Here is a 19,952-nt window from a genome sequence, read left to right as displayed (position 1 = left end):
TTGACCTACAATGGGTATCAAATTATGGGATAGATGGGGATTTTATAGAGAACCTGATGGGAAACATCTGTAACCAATAAGTCCTGTAGAAGCAAACTACTCCTACCTGGAAAATCAAGGATGATAAAAAATTGAAGCAAAGGTCCAGATATCCGCTGAATAGAAAAGACTACCCAATTAGCTGTGAATATCTGTTTTGTCTTTAACCTAATATCTCAGGCAACTCCCCCTTATTACTGGAAGAACAAGAGCCCAACTTTCTCCATCTCCACTAAGAGATTTTTTCGTGTTTGATTGATATTTGGGCTGTAAACCGTAAAAATGTCCCACAGAAATGAAGATTTTAAAGTCTGAGAATAAGCACTATACCATATCGGCGATGTATTTGTAGATTTCATGAACTACATCTACATGAAAATGTTTGTATTTAGTTTTTCAGCTCAGAAGAAAGGAAGGCTCCAGCCACATTTAAAGCTACAGTTCATGGCATTCCTGGGCCTGAACCATTTACAGTCTTTGAAATCAGTCTTGGGACCAATGCAAAGCAACTTCTTGATCAAGTAGGTTCATATTTCCTTAGATTTTCTTTCCTGTATGCTGGAAGTGAAAATCAAACTGTCCAAATTACTGTATGTCATTTATTTTCACAATTATACTAGCAATAATGACTTCCTTGCAAAGTTTTGCAGTGTATGTAATAAAACTTCACAATCACAAGGTGTATTTTGCGATGAAATTTGTAACTCCAGAGCAGGTGTTAAGGCTAACTTTTGCTTAGCGATGTGATATTCGCCATCGAATGATTTCGAACAGAGCTAAACATTGACAAAAACACCATTTTAAACAACGCCTGCAATTTTTAATTACATTCCCCCTTATTCTTCTAAACTGTAATGGTAGACACTACAATTTAATGCCAGTGTAAACTTACCCCTATAAATAACAAATGCCTGCAAGAATATTGGCAGATAAAGTGGCCCTTACACCTCTACATGGCATATTACTTTATTAACCTTTCTGTCCCAAAATCTTTAAATGTTGTTTCTTCTTATTGCCAGTTCTGGTTGTTTTAAAGACTAATATTTCCCATCTACCTTAATATCACTTGACATTAGACTCTTTACTACTGACAGATCTCAATGTTGATGCTATTATCACCATTATCTTCCAGTATATACAGGTATCCAGTTTACAAAAATAATATTCTTGATTTTCTTACTTTTCTTTCATTCTTATATAACACTTTTGTGATATTTCTTGAACACAGTCACACTATGCACACACAGGGTGTCTACCAAATAGCAATCCGGCAAACCTTGGAACTCTCCATTATATTGGTCGGAGAGACTAGGAAAACCAGGATAAAGGAGTGCTAAGAAATACACCTCAGAGAATCCCATAAGGTGCAGCTTGGCAAGTAGTAGGTGGATATCTTTATGCACTGATGGACTGGAACTCTAGGCCTCCTCCGATAGTAGAGCTCAAGAGGGGCATTACCTTTCTGTAGTCTCTATATTTTGGTTGGGAACCAAGACCAGGCCTCTCCTAGAGCCTTCAGTCATCCGGGATGTCCATCGAGGGAGGATCCCTCTGCCTCACTTTCAATTAGTTAGATCACCCCCCCCATCAATGACATCTCACAATGATGTTGGTGAGTTGGTATACTACTTATGATCTGGGTAACACAGGGATACGTATGGATGTAAGATTCCACACTACACTCACTTTTAGAAGTTTATCACATTTCCTCTGGAATACTCCAATAGAAATCACTATTTAGACTTCTAGGCAATGATGTTTGCCTTGAAGAGAATTAAAATTTCTGTCTGTCTTCTATTGATGGTTTTTACCATTCTGGGCCCCTTTATGCTCCTGATTTTACCAATTTTACATGGGATTATTCCAAAGAGTCAAATCTAGTCTAAACTATATTAGAGGCTGACCCAATTACTGTTAATTCTGCTAATGCACAGTACTAGGATGGCAGATTCAAGTGGCTTAATGTTACAGCAAATAGATATTGTAATAAGCAGTCAATTTACATCACTTATCTATTACTTAATTTACTGTAATAATCCTCTTACATATAAAATAATAACTTTCCTGTAAGCCATCAAGGTTTTTTTGGTTTTTCTTGGAACTTTTCTTTCTCTAATAAAGGGTTACTCAAGAATTATTATTTTTTCTTCCATTTGTCTAATGAGGATTTGAATGGATTTTCCTATTGTTTTCTCCCGAGTAACTGTTCAATTGTTTTTGATCATTATGGCAGTTTTGGACTTGTATAGAGCTAACTTTAAATATAAAATCTAGCTCTTTGGCTCTGGAATTCACCATCCACATCAAAACCAAAGAGGTGCAGAATTAAAAGATAAGCCTCCCATCACTTGTATTGCCATTCAAACATTTTACCGGTTATAAATCAGTTGTAAATCTATACATTCAACAATTATATTGCTTCCAATACTAAGTGACTGAAATGTAATGGCCTCTACAGGATCAACCTCCAAACAGTTTTGATCTCTATTTATTAATTGGTTTGCGCACACCTTCAGTTTTTCTCTTAATTCAAGCAAACAACCTCTACAAATATGACTAGATATGTACAGGTATAGCCAGCTTATTGCAAGAATAATAACAGACACAACTTAATTTAGATACAAGAAGTTGTCGGATGTTTTTGGGAAAATGGCCAGTTGGAAAGAGCTGAAACCAGAGTAAAACAGATATATTTGCATTAGACAACCCATCTAAGTCAAATGGGCATTTTCCTGTACAATTGTGCAGGCCAAATTAACACAAATAGTTGATTTTAAAAAGATATAAAGATTTTTTTTTTGTAAATTAGCAATTAATGCTACAAAAGTGCTTGCAGGACTGGGTTACTATACAGGTAGGGGACCTGTTATCCAGACCTGGGGTTTTAGAGACTACTTAAAAAATTATTTACAGATTAATTAAACCCAATAAGATTGTTTTGCTTCAAATGTGGTTTAATTATATCTTAGTTGGGATCAAGTACAAGGTACTGTTTTAGAAAAGGCAAAAAGGAAATAAAGGCATATGATCCATTATCCGGAAACACTTGTAGTATTATGGGAAGGCCATCTCCATAGATTCTATTTAAAGGAAATGATTTCCTTTTTCTCTGTAAAATAAAAACAGTACCTTGTACTTGATCCTAACTAAGATATAATTAATCCTTATTGGAAGCAAAACCAGCCTATTGAGTTTAATTAATGTTTAAATTTTAAGTCATAATAAAATAGGATTATCTAAATTACGGAAAGATCCCTGGAAAAGCCCCAGGTCTCAAGCATTCTGGATAGCAGGTCCCACAAAATTTAAATATTTGATTAAAATTCAGTCTATGGGGTAAATTTATCAAAGAGTGAAGTTCCGCCACTAGAGTGAAATTCCGCAGCTCACAATTAATTTCTATAGGATTTTGAAAGGCATATTTATCAATGGGTGAAAGTGAATGTTCACCCTTTGATAAATATGCCTTTAAAAATCCCATAGAAATGAATGGAGAGTGGCGGAATTTCACTCTAGTGGCGGAACTTCACTATTAACTTCACTCTTTGATAAATATACCCCCTTGGGAGATGGCCTTCCCGTAATTCGAAGCTTCTTAGATAATAGGTTTCTGCATACCTCTACTAGTTATATAAGAAGACCTGAACACCACATTTGTACTCTATGTAATATGTTCATCCAATTTACACTAACCAAAATCACAAAGACTATCTGCAGTTCCTAGCACACTGATTAGGCTACCTACATAAAAAAAGGAAAAATTATTAATTTACAGAGTCCAGTCAGACACTGGACTCAAGTTCTTTTCAAATAAATAATAAGTGGAGCACTTTGATGCCCCTAGTGTTTTACCACTTATGTTTAGGCTTCATTGGCCACTGGCAGTTTTTCTTCAACTCAAAGGACAAGAGACAGGGACCAGACCAACAAACAATATGTGCCAATTTCATTTTCAGGTGTTTCACTATTGTTAGCCTTATATATAAATGCACATTATAAAACGTATTTAAAGAAATGTGTAAAAGGTAAAAAAAAATCATCTTGGATAAAATTGGATAAAAAGCAGAATTACTGCCTGACACTAATGCTTTTCTGTAGTATATTGAACGAATATTTGTCCACATTTTTTTCAAAGGAAACCACTTTTGCACTGAAGTATTACATCCCGTGGAACAAAGGAGACTTTAATTAGATTTTTTAGTAATATACAGAAACAGTTCAGAGTTTAGGTTTAAAATTAGGAAATATAATTAAAGGGAAAAAATAAGAGCTGTCAACCCATTTTAAACACAATATTGCTCATTCCCTTTTGTCTTCATAAACAGATTATGTTCCCAGGAAGAATGTTACAGAGTGGCCTCCATTACTCCATTACTCCATTACCTGGCTTGGTAGATCCCTGGGTTCTGTGCCTTTCATGTAGATCTGTCTCTCAACTTATGTATATTTTATAAAGATGGTACAGCTTCACAAAAGGATGAAACTGACTCTGACTCTAAAATCACAGGGAGCCGTACAAACAATAACAATATGCATCATATCTGTATTTCATATAAATAAAACCAGATTGCGAGTGTCACTCAATACATATCTCTTAAAGCAATAATGCAGTTATCCCGTGAGCAACTGAGGTTTTCTGTTATTTCTTTCTCCTTGGTGTTAGGAAGGTAATGTGGGACTTTCCTTTTAAACAGCATAGATTTTAAGAGGGGAAATGCCCTGATAATGCAGGAAGGCCCCAGCCTATAGAGGGCTGGGGCAAAATTGAACGCCAGTGTTCGGCGCCCGGAAAGCAATTTAGCATTTTAGTAAATTAGCGTAGTCTGAGCGAATTTTCGCCTCGCGAAGTGTTGTGATGGCTGTGAATTTTTGCTGCTTAGTAAATTTACCCCCATGTTTGCAAAGTAATCATCATTTATTTATATTTATTGTAATTTTAAACAAACTTACAATAATTTAAAAAACAAGTTAAAGACTAAGGGGCCGATTCACTAAATTCGAGTGAAGGATTCAAAGTAAAAAAACTTCGAATTTCGAAGTATTTTTTGGGCTACTTCGACCATCGAATGGGCTACTTCGACCTTCGACTACGACTACGAATCGAAGGATTCGTACTAAAAATCATTCGATTATTCGACCATTCGATAGTCGAAGTACTGTCTCTTTAAAAAAACCTTCGACCCCCTAGTTCGGCAGATAAAAGCTACCGAAGTCAATGTTAGCCTATGGGGAAGGTCCCCATAGGCTTTCCTAAGTTTTTTTGATCGAAGGATATTCCTTCGATCGTTGGATTTAAATCCTTCGAATCGTTCGATTCGAAGGATTTAATCGTTCGATCGAAGGAATAATCCTTCGATCGTACGATCGTAGCATTTGCGCTAAATCCTTCGACTTCGATATTCGAAGTCGAAGGATTTCAATTTCTAGTCGAATATCGAGGGTTAATTAACCCTCGATATTCGACCCATAGTGAATCAGCCCCTAAAAATAGGTTTGGAGAGCCCTGCTCAAAACGGTATCATATGTATCAGGCCCTGGTACACTAGGATATGACTGCTTTATATGTGAATATTATTATTGCAGTAGCCTGCCCGCCCTGGCATAATGAAAATATAAATACATAGATGAATGATCGCTTTTTTTTCCATTGTGTCTGATTCACAGATTTTGGCTACTATACAAGGCAATGAAGCAGATATCACTGACTATTTTTTGATGGAGGAAAAATGCTTTGTATCTAAAGACAAAAATGAATGCAAGAAATTGCCGTTCCAGCGAGTGATTAGTCCAGAAGAAGACATCCTGCAAATTCTAAATAGTTGGTTTCCAGAAGAAGGATACGCGGGGAGAATCATCCTTAAAACACGAGAGGAAGTAGGTTGCTTTACAGATAATCACCCAAGCATTATGACCTCTTGGCAATAAGTAATTTTGGATATTAAATGGGACATAAACCTTCCACGGCAGTGATCATCCCCCTAAACATTGCTGGATTATGGTTATGCTGTTGTCTAACAACATTGGGGATGTATTCTTAAAGTTCATGCTCATTGATCCTCTACTGGGAATCCTACCTCCTTTGTTTATACTTGACTCTTGTCAATCATTATTGGATGCAGCTATATTTGAGTTTGACCATATTTGCCATTCTAATTACAAGTTATTATTGAATGGCTTAAAGGGATACTGTCACTGGGAAAACATTTTTTTTCAAAACGAACCAGTTAATAGTGCTGCTCCAGCAGAATTCTGCACTGAAATCTATTTCTCAAAAGAGCAAACAGATTTTTTTTATATTCAAATTTGAAATCTGACATGGGGCTAGACATATTGTCAATTTCCCAGCTGCCCCAAGTCATGTGACTTGTGCTCTGATAAACTTCAATCACTCTTTACTGCTGTACTGCAAGTTGGAGTGATATCACCCCCCTCCCTTCCCCCCCCCCCAGCAGCCAAACAAAAGAACAATGGGAAGGTAACCAGATAACAGCTCCCTAACACAAGATAACAGCTGCCTGGTAGATCTAAGAACAACACTCAATAGTAAAAACCCATGTCTCACTGAGACACATTCAGTTACATTGAGAAGGAAAAACAGCAGCCTGCCAGAAAGCATTTCTCTCCTAAAGTGCAGGCACAAGGGGCAGCTGGGAAATTGACAAAATGTCTAGCCCCATGTCAGATTTCAAAATTGAATATAAAAAAATCTGTTTGATCTTTTGAGAAATGGATTTCAGTGCAGAAGTCTGCTGGAGTAGCACTATTAACTGATGTGTTTTGAAAAAAACATGTTTTCTGATGACAGAATCCCTTTAATAGTGAGGAAATATGGAAGGCCATCTCTCACTATGTCTGTCATTGCCATAGGGCAGGGGTCCCCAACTCTTTCTACCCGTGAGCCACATTCAGATGTAAAAAGAGTTGGGGAGCAGTGCAAGCATAAGTAATGTTCCTGGGTGGTGCAAAATATGTGCTGTGACTGTCCACTTGGTAGCCCCTATGTGGACTTGCAGCCTACAGGCTCTATTTGGCAGTACACCTGTTTTTATGCAACCAAAACTTGCCTCCAAACCAGGAATTGAAAAACAAGTGGCTGCATTGAGGCCACTGGGAACAACATCCAAGGGGTCGTTGAGAAACAAGTTCCTCACGAGCCACTGGGTGGGGATCACTGCTCTAGGGGAAGGTTTATAAAAACTGCATGTAATAAGTTTCTATGCATCCCTTTGTTTATACTAGATTTGATAAATCTGTTGATTTGTTTCACTTTGTCAGAACATGAATGACAAAAATGTTCAAGAGGACAAAGAAGAGAAAGAGGTGACCGTGAGCTCAGATGACGAGAGCTTCTTTGTCCAGGTCCATGATGTTTCCCCTGAACAGCCGCGAACTGTTATCAAAGCCTTACGATTCAGTACAGCTCAGGAAGTTATCCAGCAGGTAATAAGAATGCAGATACATTATACATCTTCCTTTAGTTGCCTGCCAAGTCTCATCATTCTTCTAAATACATAAGGACTCGTCTCTGCTACTCCTAAACATGAACATTGAATGGTACATAGAGCAGATACCTTGCAATTTCACATACAGACTAGCCACAATATATTTGCTATGATAACACGGCAATCCATCGTTGCTATTTTGGTCTTGACTTGTAAAGGCTTTCTTGGCATGAACAATTGCATCCAATTTGCTTCCATAAAGAGAATAACTCAAATTACAACAATATGTCAGACATCCATGGGATGTCCATACTCCAATAATCACTCATATTTCTAAAGCTTGCCATACATATACCATAACTATTGTATAAAACAAAGCTTTGTATGACGGAATGTGTATTGTGACCTGTCAAACATAACTGATATCCACATGGATTTTGGTCAGGTTTGGACTCAGGAAGATTTGTAAATGTAATCTGCTGATGCACTGTTGGCCATGTGTGTTGCCACTCCTTTGCTTACTGTCTGATTGGTCCTTGGGCCATATGCTTGGAGAGCACACTAGATTGGCCTCCTTAGGTTATTGACATTGATGCCTCTTCCTCTAGCAGTTATTGGCAACATTTGTTCACAGTAAGCTAAGCATAATAGGATATACATTGTCTATTCAGGAACCCAACACACTTTCAATATACAGGTATGGGATCCGTTATCCAGAGACTGGTTAGCCAGAAAGCTGTGAATTATGGAACGGCTGTCTCACATAGACTCCATTTTATCCAAGTATTCTAAATTTTCAAAAATTATTTCCTTTTTTTCCTGTGCTAATAAAACAGTACCTTGTCCAAACTAAGATATAATGATTCCTTATTGGAAGCAAAACCAGCTTATTGGGTTTATTAAATACTTGATTTTCTAGTAGATTTAAGGTATGAAGATCCAAATTACAGTAAGATGCGTTATCCAGAAAACCCCAGGTCCTGAGAATTTTGGATAACAGGTCCCATACCTGTACTATATGTATCCCTCATTTACAAAAAAGTTTATTTTACTGTGTTATCTTTAGAATGTTCCCGTACACCAGTAGCAATGAATTGCTTTAATAGGTTCACTCTGTTTTCAAGCAGTTGGCATTCACATATAGGGGCAAATTCATCAAGGGTCGAATATCGAGGGTTAATTAACCCTCTATATTCGACTGGGGAATGAAAATCCTTCGACTTCGAATATCGAAGTCGAAGGATTTTGCGCAAATACTTAGATCGAACGATCGAAGGAATAATCATTCGATCGAACGATTGAATCCTTCGAATTGAACGATTCGAAGGATTTTAATCCAACGATCGAAGGATTATCCTTCGACTAAAAAAAGTTAGCCAAGCCTATGGGGACCTTCCCCATAGGCTAACATCTAGGGGGTCAAAGTTTTTTCTTAAAGAGACAGTACTTCGACTATCGAATGGTCGAATAGTCAAACGATTTTTAGTTCGAATCATTCGATTCAAAGTCGTAGTCGAAGGTCGAAGTAGCCCATTCGATGGTCGAAGTAGCCAAAAAAACACTTCGAAACTTGAAGTATTTTTTCTTCTATTCCTTCACTCAAACTAAGTGAATGGGCCCCTTAATGTGTTCCTTGGATATGAATATCATAGTAGACACTCGCAGAACCACATCTATAGGTCAAGCTATATTGTTATTAAAGCTAAAAAAAAAGTTTTCCCCTACCTAAAGTCAAACGTTTGTTCTTTGTTATAGGCTTTAAGCAAGGCTAAATATTCGTACAGCATCCTGAGCAACCCTAATCCTAGTGATTATGTTCTTCTGGAGGAAGTCATGAAAGAAGCTTCAAATAAGAAATCTTCTACCAGCAAAACAATTCAGAGGGTTCTCTTGGATCAGGAGTGCGTATTCCAAGCACAGAGCAAGTGGAAAGGAGCAGGGAAATTCATTCTTAAACTGAAGGAACAGGTCCAGGTAATTGAATCCAATACTTGCACTTGATGGATTGTGATAGCATTAGTCATAGGTGGATTATTCTTGCAAGCCATTCCTTGGCCAGCGTGCGGCTATGTGTTGGTACCACCATCAGGTTTCAGAAAGGATGTCTCATTTATTTCCGGAAGATCTTGGTTTGCACGATTAAATGTCTTCTGGGCAGACAAGTACATTTCATGCACAACATGCCAGGCACCTGTTTTGCTGTTTCACTCTCTAGAGGCATTTCTTTGAAGATTGAATTACTGTGTCAAATATAACTTGAAGGTTAACTTGTCTCTGTCACTCAGTGACCAAAATGAAATGGTTATATATACAGAGAGCAATGCATACAGTATGTTTGCTTTTCACTTTCGAGAAGAAATACTCGGTGTCTGAGTAACCACTCCTGACAATATCTAAATCGAACACCTTGCAGCTCATCCACACAAACGTTCATACTCTCTAGATAGGAGTTGTGTATTAAAGGAACAGTATTTTCAAAAAATGAAAGTGTTTTAAAGTAATGAAAATATCATGTACTATTGTCCGGCTGTGTTTGCTTCAGAAACACTACTATTGTTTATATAAATAAGCTGCTGTGTAGCAATGGGGGCAGCCATTCAAAGGAGAAAAAGCTCAGGTTACACAGCAGATAGCAGATAAGCTCTGTAGAACACAATGTTGTTATCCGTTATCCGCTATTTAACCTGTGCCATATAGCCTTTTTTCAATTTCCGCCATTGCTACACAGCAGCTTGTTTATATGAACTATAGTCGTGTTTCGGAAGCAAACAGATCATTTTTACCAGTGCAGGGTAACAGTACATGATATTTTCATTACTTAAAAATTTAAAATTGTTGGTGTTACTGTTCCTTTAAATGTATGTAGAGTGTATCAGTTGCCAATTTAAAGGTTATTAATGGTTTCAATGTTAAATAAAAATAATACTAGGTGGAACGCTTTGTCCTATATCACTCATAGTCCAGTTCAATTGGATATTGAGTACACACAAGCAGATAACTAGCTAATGTTTCCAAGAATGTTTGCCTGTATCTGCTCACAATTAAGTAAATAAATATAACACATATGGGGTTCCTTTATTTGGCTGATGAATTTGGTCGTCTTTTCCTTTTTTCATCCTGATTGCCTGCAAAAGATCTAACAAACTTTTTATGGGTAACCGGTTTTCTCCATACATTTGCAAACATATGGAACATTCATTTTACATGTGTAAGGCATTACAGTAGAATAAGTCTATTGTCTTTATTAAGGTTACCTGGACGTGTGTTTTAAAAAGTGTAATTTGTAAGTATATGCACCAACATTTAACATGAAGACGTCCATACAACTTTAAATTTCCCACCCTACGCAAATTGATCTGAGCGCAAGATCCCTAGCAAAGTTTCGCTAGGCAGAAATAAGCGCTAGCGCATCACTATCAAATGCTCTCATTGCCGAAGTAACGTTAGCAAAAAGTCGCCAGCAATCGTCGCCCAGGATGAAACTCTGCATTTTAGTGAATTAGCGTAATCTGAGCAAATTTTCACCTGGCGAAGTGTTGCGCTGCGTGCAAAGTGGACGCTGTTAACTTTTCGCCGGTTAGTAAATCTGCCCCATGTGTCTTCCCTTCTTTCCAATCACCAGAGAGCAGAGGACTGTGGCATTTTACACAATGAAGAACACAGTATGCAAAGGGCAAAAAAATGGCTGTTTGGGCCCTATTTTGCACATTGCATATTGTGTTCTGCATTATATAAAGGTTTTCAGGTCAAAAAAGGCAGATGTGACTAAAGGGTATATTTATCAAAGAGAGTGAAGTTAGAGATTGTCACAGTCCTCTAGCGTGAAATTCCTCCACTCTCTATTCATTTCTACGGGATTTGTAAAAGAGTTCGGTGAAAGTGAAAGTTTGCCCTTTGATAAATACTCTTTTCAAAATCCCATGGAAATGAATGGAGAGTGGCGGAATATCACTCTAGAGGACTGTGACAATCTCTAACTTCACTCTTTGATAAATATACCCCTTAGTGTACCAAGCTGTCTAGGGCTAATACAAGTGTGCAAAACCATCTTACTAAACTAGCTTTATTACTGACATTTCTGTGCATTTGGTACCAACTGGTTAGTGTCGGTGGATCCTTTGTGATTGTCGTTCTACAAAAAAAGCGATGAATGTATCTGCTATGAGGGGCTGCTGCCTGATATCTGTGTCAGGTCCATTTTCATTGCCTATAATGACTTATAATACACAAAAGCCATGAATATCTTGTAAATTATATCCTTATAAACGGTGAGTTCTGATGTCATCAGTTATAAACGGTGAGTTCTGATGTCATCAGTTATAAACGGTGAGTTCTGATGTCATTTCTGTCACATGACTCGCTGAAATGTGTGTATTATAATAAAAAAGTAGCCCCAGTTGCAAAATTTGAGGATATTAGAAGTTACCGAGGAGTTCCATGACCTGGACCTTTCGGCCTCGTGTTTTTATATGGTCATGAAACTCCTGGGTAACTTATAATATCCTTATATTTTACAAGAGGGGGTACCGTATATACTCGAGTATAAGCCGACCCGTGTATAAGCCGAGGTACCTAATTTTACCTACGAAAACTGGGAAAACGTATTGACTCTAGTATAAGCCTAGACACAACTACAGCCCTGTCTCCCAGCAGCGCACATTCTGCCAAAGCGGCCCCGCAGCGATCAACCGGACTTCTTTGCAAAGTTGATGGTGACAGAGAATTGCCAAATGGATTACTGTGTGCATTCTCCCACTACCATGTGCAGAGGGTGCTGTGTGATATTGCCATCACTGTTAATTCTTTCGTATAACCAACAGAGGGCGCTGTGTGATATTGCAGTCACTGTTAATCCTTCATATAACCAACAGAGGGCGCTGTGTGATATTGCAGTCACTGTTATTCTTTCATATAACCAACAGATGGCGCTGTGTGATATTGCAGTCACTGTAATTCTTTCATATAACCAACAGAGGGCGCACTGTTATTCTTTCATATAACCAACAGAGGGCGCTGTGTGATATTGCAGTCTCTCCCCAAGTGAACTGTTGGTATAGGAATGATTAAAAGTGACTGCAATCTCAGCTACTGACCCGAGTATAAGCCGAGGTAGACTTTTTCAGCACATTTTGGATGCTGAAAAACTCGGCTTATACTCAAGTATATACGGTACTTTATTCACTATATACACAATCATTGCAGATCCGTATAACAGGCAGTGCTGTCGATATAGATCATTTTTCAAAGTGTCACAAAAGCTGGAAGATCACTGTTATTAATCTACAGGCCATTCTTTGCAGGCGGCAAGAGAGGACAAGCGCAAAGGGCTGTCTATAGCCAGTGAGCTGAAGAAGCTAGCAAAGTCCAGCCGGCAATCTCGGAACTTCACTTTGTCACCTCAGATATTGTCATCAGAAGGTACCCAGAATAGGGATGAAAAACCTGCATGCAGTTTGTCCTTCAGTGACATCAATGAATAGCAACTGTATGTGTTTGCACCATATTCCTTGCAGGTACGGTTGTTCACCTGTTCCTATACCTGGTCTCATAACAGATAACAATGTATTTTAATGGATTCTGTTTTGCGTTTTATCTTAAAGATACAGCTATTGAATGTTGCATGTTTGGCAGAAGATGCACCAGCTTAAAAAAACTCAATCCCCCCAAGAAATGAGTCTTAAATCGGTGTTCTTTATTCAAAACCAGATAAAAATCTAGTCTTTTAGGTTGTGCATATTGGGTCCTGTTCCTTTTACATATTTTCCCCCTGCTGTTGATATCACTAAGGGGCACATTTACTAAGGGTCGAATATCGAGGGTTAATTAACGCTCGATATTCGACTATCGAAGTAAAATCCTTCGACTTCGATATTCGAAGTCGAAAGATTTACCGCAAATACTTCGATCATACGATCGTAGGAAAAATCGTTCGATTGATTAAATCGAAGGATTTTAGTCCATCGATCGAAGGATTTTCCTTCGATCAAAAAAATCTTAGAAAACCTATGGGGAAGGTCCCCATAGGCTAACATTGATGCTCGGTAGGTTTAAAGTGCTGAAGTAGGTAGTCAAAGTTTTTTTTAAAGAGACAGTACTTCAACTATCGAAACGTTCGATCCGAAGTTTTTTTCATTCGAATCCTTCACTCAAGCTAAGTAAATGTGCCCCTAAGTATTGGAAGAATAGGAACAGGTTACTACAGTCAGAATTAGAGTTTAGTCAATAGCTTCAGAACTTTCTATTTTCATTGCCATAAGTCTGATGTATTATATGAGCTGACACTGCCCAATAACAGGTATGGGACCTGTTATACAGAATGCTCGGGACCTGTGGTTTCCCGGACTAGGGATGTTTCCGTAATTTGGATCTTCATACTTTATGTCTACTAAAAAGTAATGTTTTATTATTACAGAGAAAAAGGAAATAATTTTTTTTAAAAGTTAGAATTATTTGATTAAAATGGAGTCTGGATAAAGGATCTCATACCTGGATAAGATTATGTTTCTCTAAGCCTTATTTTTGGAGTGGCTTGCATTCCCTTTGAATAAAGGAAGTTCAATTTAAAAGTACAGGTATGGGATCCCTTATCCGGAAACCTCCGAATTACGGAATGGCTGTTTCCCATAGACTCCATTTTATCCAAATAATCCAAATTTTTAAAAATGATTTCCTTATTGGAGGTAAAAACAGCCGATTGCGGAAATTTAATGTTTACATGATTTTCTAGTAGACTTGAGGTATGAAGTTCCAAATTAGGGAAAGATCTGTTATCCGGAAAACCCCAGGTCCCGAACATTCTGAATAACAAGTGCCATACCTGTACTTTTTAATTATATAGACTGTGGTTTTCTATGACATATACCATTATAATTCTGGCTGCTTTCATCAACAACAATTCTTGCTGATATAATCACCAGGAACAGTAACTTTAACAAACTGTTATTTCGAACTAAGCAGAGAAACATCATACATACCTATTCCAAATACCATTAATTGATGTCCATGAAATGCTACAGCTTTAAAACGAGTGTATTCTCTTTAACTAGGACAGTGCAAGTCCGGAAAGTCAATATATAGGAATGATAAATGCTTGAAAGACTTTGGAATGTCCCAGTGATAAATGAAAAACTTCCCTTAAAAAAATGGGCTGTGCTGATGGTCCACTGGCCTTTCTCTGCTGTCAGGAATCTAAATGTAACGCTTTATAATAAATTATAATGATTTCTGAAATAACAGTTAGCTTCAAGGTTATTGAGCAGACAAGAGGCAGTACTGCTTTCCTTACCACCAGATTAATATCAGCAAAGCAGAATAGTACAGATATGGGATCCATAATCCGGAAACCCGATATCCAGAAAGCTGATATATTACGTAATTTCTCCCATAGACTCCATTTTATCATTTAAAAAATGATTACCCTTTTCTCTGTAATAATAAAACAGTATCTTTTACTTGATCCAAATTAAGATATAATGAATCCTTATTGGAGGCAAAACCAGCCTATTGGGTTTATTTCATGTTTACATGATTTTCTAGTAGACTTAAAGCAGGAAGATCCAAAATACAGAAAGATTCGTTATCCAGAAAACCCCAGATCCCAAGCATTCTGGATAACAGGTTCCATACCTGTACTGCTACATTCCTAATAAAATAACCAAAGATCATCTCATGACAATACTTTATTGTGCTTAGAGGAACATGGCTTAGGAGCCAAGCAGTTTAGTTGGTGCGAGGATGAGATACAAATATTTTTTGGGAACCCAATGTGTTCCAGTCAACATCAAACTGTTGCACCGGCAATTACCAGATTTAAGTCAAAATAGCAATATTTAGGGAAAAGAAACAGGGAGGATTTACGACTTCGGGAACCTTAGAGGTTTCTTTCCAATGATGTCAGGAATATTATTGTATTATTCACTTTATTCTAAGAACCTCCCTTAAGGGTGGTGACACACGTTGCTACTTGGGGAGATAAGTCACCCAGCGACAAATTGCCTCTTCGGCGACTAATCTCCCCGCAATGCCTTACCGATGGCTAGAATGTAAATCGCCGGTGGGATGGCACTCGGATCGCTTCGGCTTTCCGAAGTCGCACAAAGTTTCTTTGTGAGGCAACTTTGGAAAACTTCGGAGAAACAAAGCAATCCGGGTGCCATCCTGCCGGTGATTTACATTCTAGCCAGCGGTAAGGCATTGCGGGGAGATTAGTCGCCCGAAGAAGAGGCAATTTGTCACTGGTGACTTATTTCCCCTAGTAGCAACATGTGCCACCACCCTAAAGGCATGGTTTACCTTTAAGTTAACTTTTAGTATCTTATAGAATAGCCAATTCTAAGCAACTTTTCAATTGGTCTTCCTTCTTTATTTAATCGTTTTTTCATTATTTGTCTTTTTCTTCTGCATCTTTACAACTTTCAAATGGGGGTCACTGACCCCTTAAAAAAAACAAAAGCTCGGCAAAGCTATACATTTATTGTTATTGCTCCATTTTATTACTCGTCTTTCTATTCAGGCCTCTCCTATTCATATTCCAGTCTCTTATTCAAATCAGTGCATGGTTGCTAGGGTAATTTGGACCCAAGCAACCAGGCTGTGAAATTGAAGAGCTGCTAAATAAAAAGCTAAATAACTCAGAAACCTCAAATAATAAAAAATTAAAACCAATTGCAAATGGTCTCAGAATATCACTATCCACATCATACCAGAAGTTAACTCAAAGGTAAACAACCCCTTATAAATACAGTGACTCGATTTAATTTTGTTTTGCTGTGCTGTGTTCCAGTTATCTATCTACTTCATACATAAGGCAAGGAAAAAAACATTTGATAGGCCACAGTCAGGCTTGGCAATAAGGCTTTGGGCACAGTTGTCTGTGTATGAGGTGATAGTTAATTACAATACAGTGTGTGCATGAGTTTTGATTTGACCTGGCATCCCAACTACCTTATTCCGTTGTGCAAACATTTTAGTCATCTGCATGAGGTTTGTACTAGATGGATGAGTTTTGTACAACCACAATATTAAAATTAATATCTGAATACAGAGCTTGCATGAGTGTGGTCAAGTAGTTGTGCTTATATGAATGGAAGTTCAGTGCCCGCAGCCATCACAAGGCATATTGAGAGGCTACATTTTATATGTATTCTTCTAGTCTGTCATTAAAACCATTTTCTATAGAGGTAAAAAAAAAAAAAAGGGAAATTAATGGGCAATTATCATATCCCCCCACACTCTTTTGGGGTTATGTAATAAAATGCCCAGGGTTAGTAACACATAGAAACCAATCAGCAAGTAGCATTTACTGGTCACCTGTTTAAAAACATCTTATTGGCTGATATGGGTTACTGCTCCTGGGCAAACGTAGTGCCTTTAATTACATATTGGGGTTTGTGTTCTATTCTTCACAGGACAATGGGAATCCCCAGTTTAATTGGTTATGGTTTAAAGGGGTGGTTGACCTTTAAGTTGACTTTTAGTATGTTATAGCATGGCTCATACTAAGCAACTTTTCAATTGGCCTTCCTTTTTACAGTTATTTGCCTTCTTCTTCTGACTCATTCCAGCATTCAAATGGGGGTCACTGACCCCACCTAAAAAACAAATGCTCTGTAAGGCTACACATAAGTATTGTTATTTATTTATTACTCATCTTTCCATATTCCATATATGCATGGTTGCTAAGGTAATTTGGACCAATGGCCGAAATTGCAAACTGGAGAGCTGTTGAATAAAAAGATAAATAACTCAAAAACCACAAATAATAAAAAATGAAAAGCAAATGCAAATTGTCTCAGAATATCACTCTCTACATCATACTTAGGGGCACATTTACTTAGGGTTAATTAACCCTCGATATTCGACCGTCAAAGTAAAATCCTTCGGCTTCGAATATCGAAGTCGAAGGATTTACCGCATTTCCTGTGATTAAATCCTTCGAATCGAACGCTTCGAAGAATTTTAATCCATCGATCAAACGATTTTCCTTCGATCCCAAATTGGCTAGAAAGCCTATGGAGACCTTCCCCATAGGCTAACATTGATGCTCGGTAGGTTTTAGGTGGCGAAGTAGGTGGTCGAAGTTTTTTTTAAAGAGACAGTACTTCGACTATCGAATGGTCGAATAGTCGAACGATTTTTATTTTGAATCGTTCGATTAAAAGTGGAAGTAGCCAATTCGATGGTCGAAGTAGCCAAAAAAATACTTTGAAATTTGAAGAATTTTTTATTCTAATCCTTTACTCAAGTAAATGTGCCCCCAAAAGTTAATGTAAAGGTGAACAACCCCTTTAAAAGGGGGGATTTTAATTATGCTGATAAATTATATAGTACTATGTTATGTAGTTTGACATGCTGTTTACATTCAGTTATAAGTGTTATTAATTCATACTGGCTTACATTTTTCAGGTTTCATTTTTTTCTTCAAACTGAACCATTTATAAATTTTTTCAGATGCCAGTGAAAGCCCTGAACCTATAAAACGAAAAACACAGGAAAAGCCTTCGGCAGATAATGGAGTAAAAGTGCATCAGACCTGCTGCAGGAGGTCTTCTGCTGCCTGGTACTTTCTGTTGCTGAAGAACTGGAAGCTGCCAAAATGATCCGATGAAGAGCACTCAATGGGAAGTTGTATGATGAGATGTCTCTTGCAGTTGTGTGTACAACTACATGCTTTCTTTGGGGTCTGGTACGGTAGCGAGAGGAAGGTTCTAGCAAGTACCTGTGTGTAGCTACACAAATGGAAGGAACCAGCAGGCCCCAATCAGTAGGTTGATTTAGGAGAGGAGAACCAGAAAGGCTTGTTCAGTGAGATAAGGAGAGAAACGTTAAAGGGAACCAGTTAATATTAAGTACATTGTGTTACTATGTTGCTCGTTCTTGGCAACACATCTAAGGGCAGCTTGTGAGGCACAATCACTGAGCACAGAATTGACAGAAATACTCAACACATTATGTGCTGTTGGCTTTTTCGCAAGCAAAATCACAACAAAGGGTCGGTTCAGACATTTGTTTCCAATATATATATATATATAACTACCTAGTAGTGTTACGAGGGCAACACCGTTCTAATTAAAGTGTCATTTTTGCCGCTGTCACAAGTGTTCTTTATTGTACTTGGATAGTTTAAATATAGCCTTGTGGTAAATATATTTAACAAAAAAACAATGATTGTGGTCTTCAAACCAAATTGCGGGGATCTCCTTTCAAATCGCATTGTTTGTATTCAGACGTGGACTCGACAGTTCTAGGTAACATTGCACTACAATATTGTGATATGAAGGATTTTTCTTTTGGAGCCGTGTGTATTTGTAACTGCCGATTGACAGTTCATGATTGGATAACACAATGCCTTCCTTTCTTGTAGCTGATAGGCTAACCGCTGTGGTTTTAATTCCATCAGCATTGAATAAGTGAATATTGTGTTTTGTGCTCCAAAATCTATCCCTGTGTCGCCAATATTTATGCAATATTTTAAATATTTTAAATATTTTAAATATTTTAAATAAGCCCCTAAGATGCAGAGATCTGCTACGAGGCGCATCTGTGCACCTTATGGATCAAACTTAACCCCTTTTTTATCCCCACAACTTTTTAATTTTATAAGGAGTTTGTTTACAGTTTTATTTTTTTGTGTAACAGTTTATAATAGCTGCACCATGTGTTGGCCATGTCTATTTAACCTTTCCGGGTGCCCTACTGGCTTTGAAATTTGAGTTCATTTTGCGTTTGTATTCTAGAAAAGGCGCTATAATGGAAATGGGTCATTGACACCAAATGGAATTCTTTAGAAACTATTTCCTAGGGTTTTTCTTAAGAAAGTATTTAACAATCAGAGAAAAAACTATTGACACTCAACACTTTTTTCAATGAACAAATTTTACCAGTGGGCTAAACTGGGCTTTTATCCACATGCCATGCAGCGCAGGGTTTTTGTGTAATGATCTGTATAGCTGCAAGTAGCAGAATTTATTTCTCTGTGCAGATTATTACACAGGCAGAGTGTTTAGAGACATAAATAGTACAGGTATGGGACCTGTTATACAGAATGCTTGGGACCTGGGGTTTTCCAGATAATGAATCTTTCTGTAATTTGAATCCTTATACCTTAAGTTCTCTAGAAAATCATGTAAACGTTAAATAAACCCAATAGGCTGGTCTTGCTTCTAATAAGGATTAATTATATCTTAGTTGGGATCAAGTACAAGATACTGTTTTATTATTACAGAGAAAAAGGAAATCATTTCTTTTTTTTTAAATTTGGATTGTTTGGATAAAATGTGGTCTATCGGAGACAGCCTTACCATAATTCGAAGCTTTCTGGATAACGGGTTTCCGCATAACGGATGCCATATCTGTACAGTAGGTTTTATGTTCCTTTCAGGAGCAGCAGCCAAGCAAGGGATATTAAAAGCTTTTAACAATTGATTCCTTTATGTCTAAGAGACTATATATTGCCTGGTGTGTTTACCAATC

At 37.6% G+C, this 19,952-nt stretch overlaps 1 protein-coding gene across 4 annotated transcripts in view; it reads left to right on the top strand.

The window, feature by feature from the left end:
- Positions 1-19,565, top strand: part of LOC108696196 (1-phosphatidylinositol 4,5-bisphosphate phosphodiesterase epsilon-1) — a 186,907-nt gene extending 167,342 nt beyond the window's left edge. For all 4 annotated transcript variants that reach the window (XM_018225335.2, XM_018225334.2, XM_041568759.1 and 1 more), the window contains 6 exons: positions 432-560; positions 5,704-5,913; positions 7,315-7,479; positions 9,237-9,455; positions 12,782-12,994; positions 17,931-19,565. In XM_018225335.2, coding sequence (XP_018080824.1) covers positions 432-560; positions 5,704-5,913; positions 7,315-7,479; positions 9,237-9,455; positions 12,782-12,961 — 903 coding nt within the window. In that variant the 3' untranslated portion in view covers positions 12,962-12,994; positions 17,931-19,565. The remainder of the gene's footprint in view (positions 1-431; positions 561-5,703; positions 5,914-7,314; positions 7,480-9,236; positions 9,456-12,781; positions 12,995-17,930) is intronic.
- Positions 19,566-19,952: the final 387 nt, after the last annotated feature.

This window comes from Xenopus laevis, chromosome 7L, assembly GCF_017654675.1.
Source record: "Xenopus laevis strain J_2021 chromosome 7L, Xenopus_laevis_v10.1, whole genome shotgun sequence".
NCBI classification, from domain to species: domain Eukaryota; kingdom Metazoa; phylum Chordata; class Amphibia; order Anura; family Pipidae; genus Xenopus; species Xenopus laevis.
The sequence above is the reverse complement of the archived record's forward strand: the minus strand, read 5'-3'. Positions and strand labels throughout refer to the sequence as shown.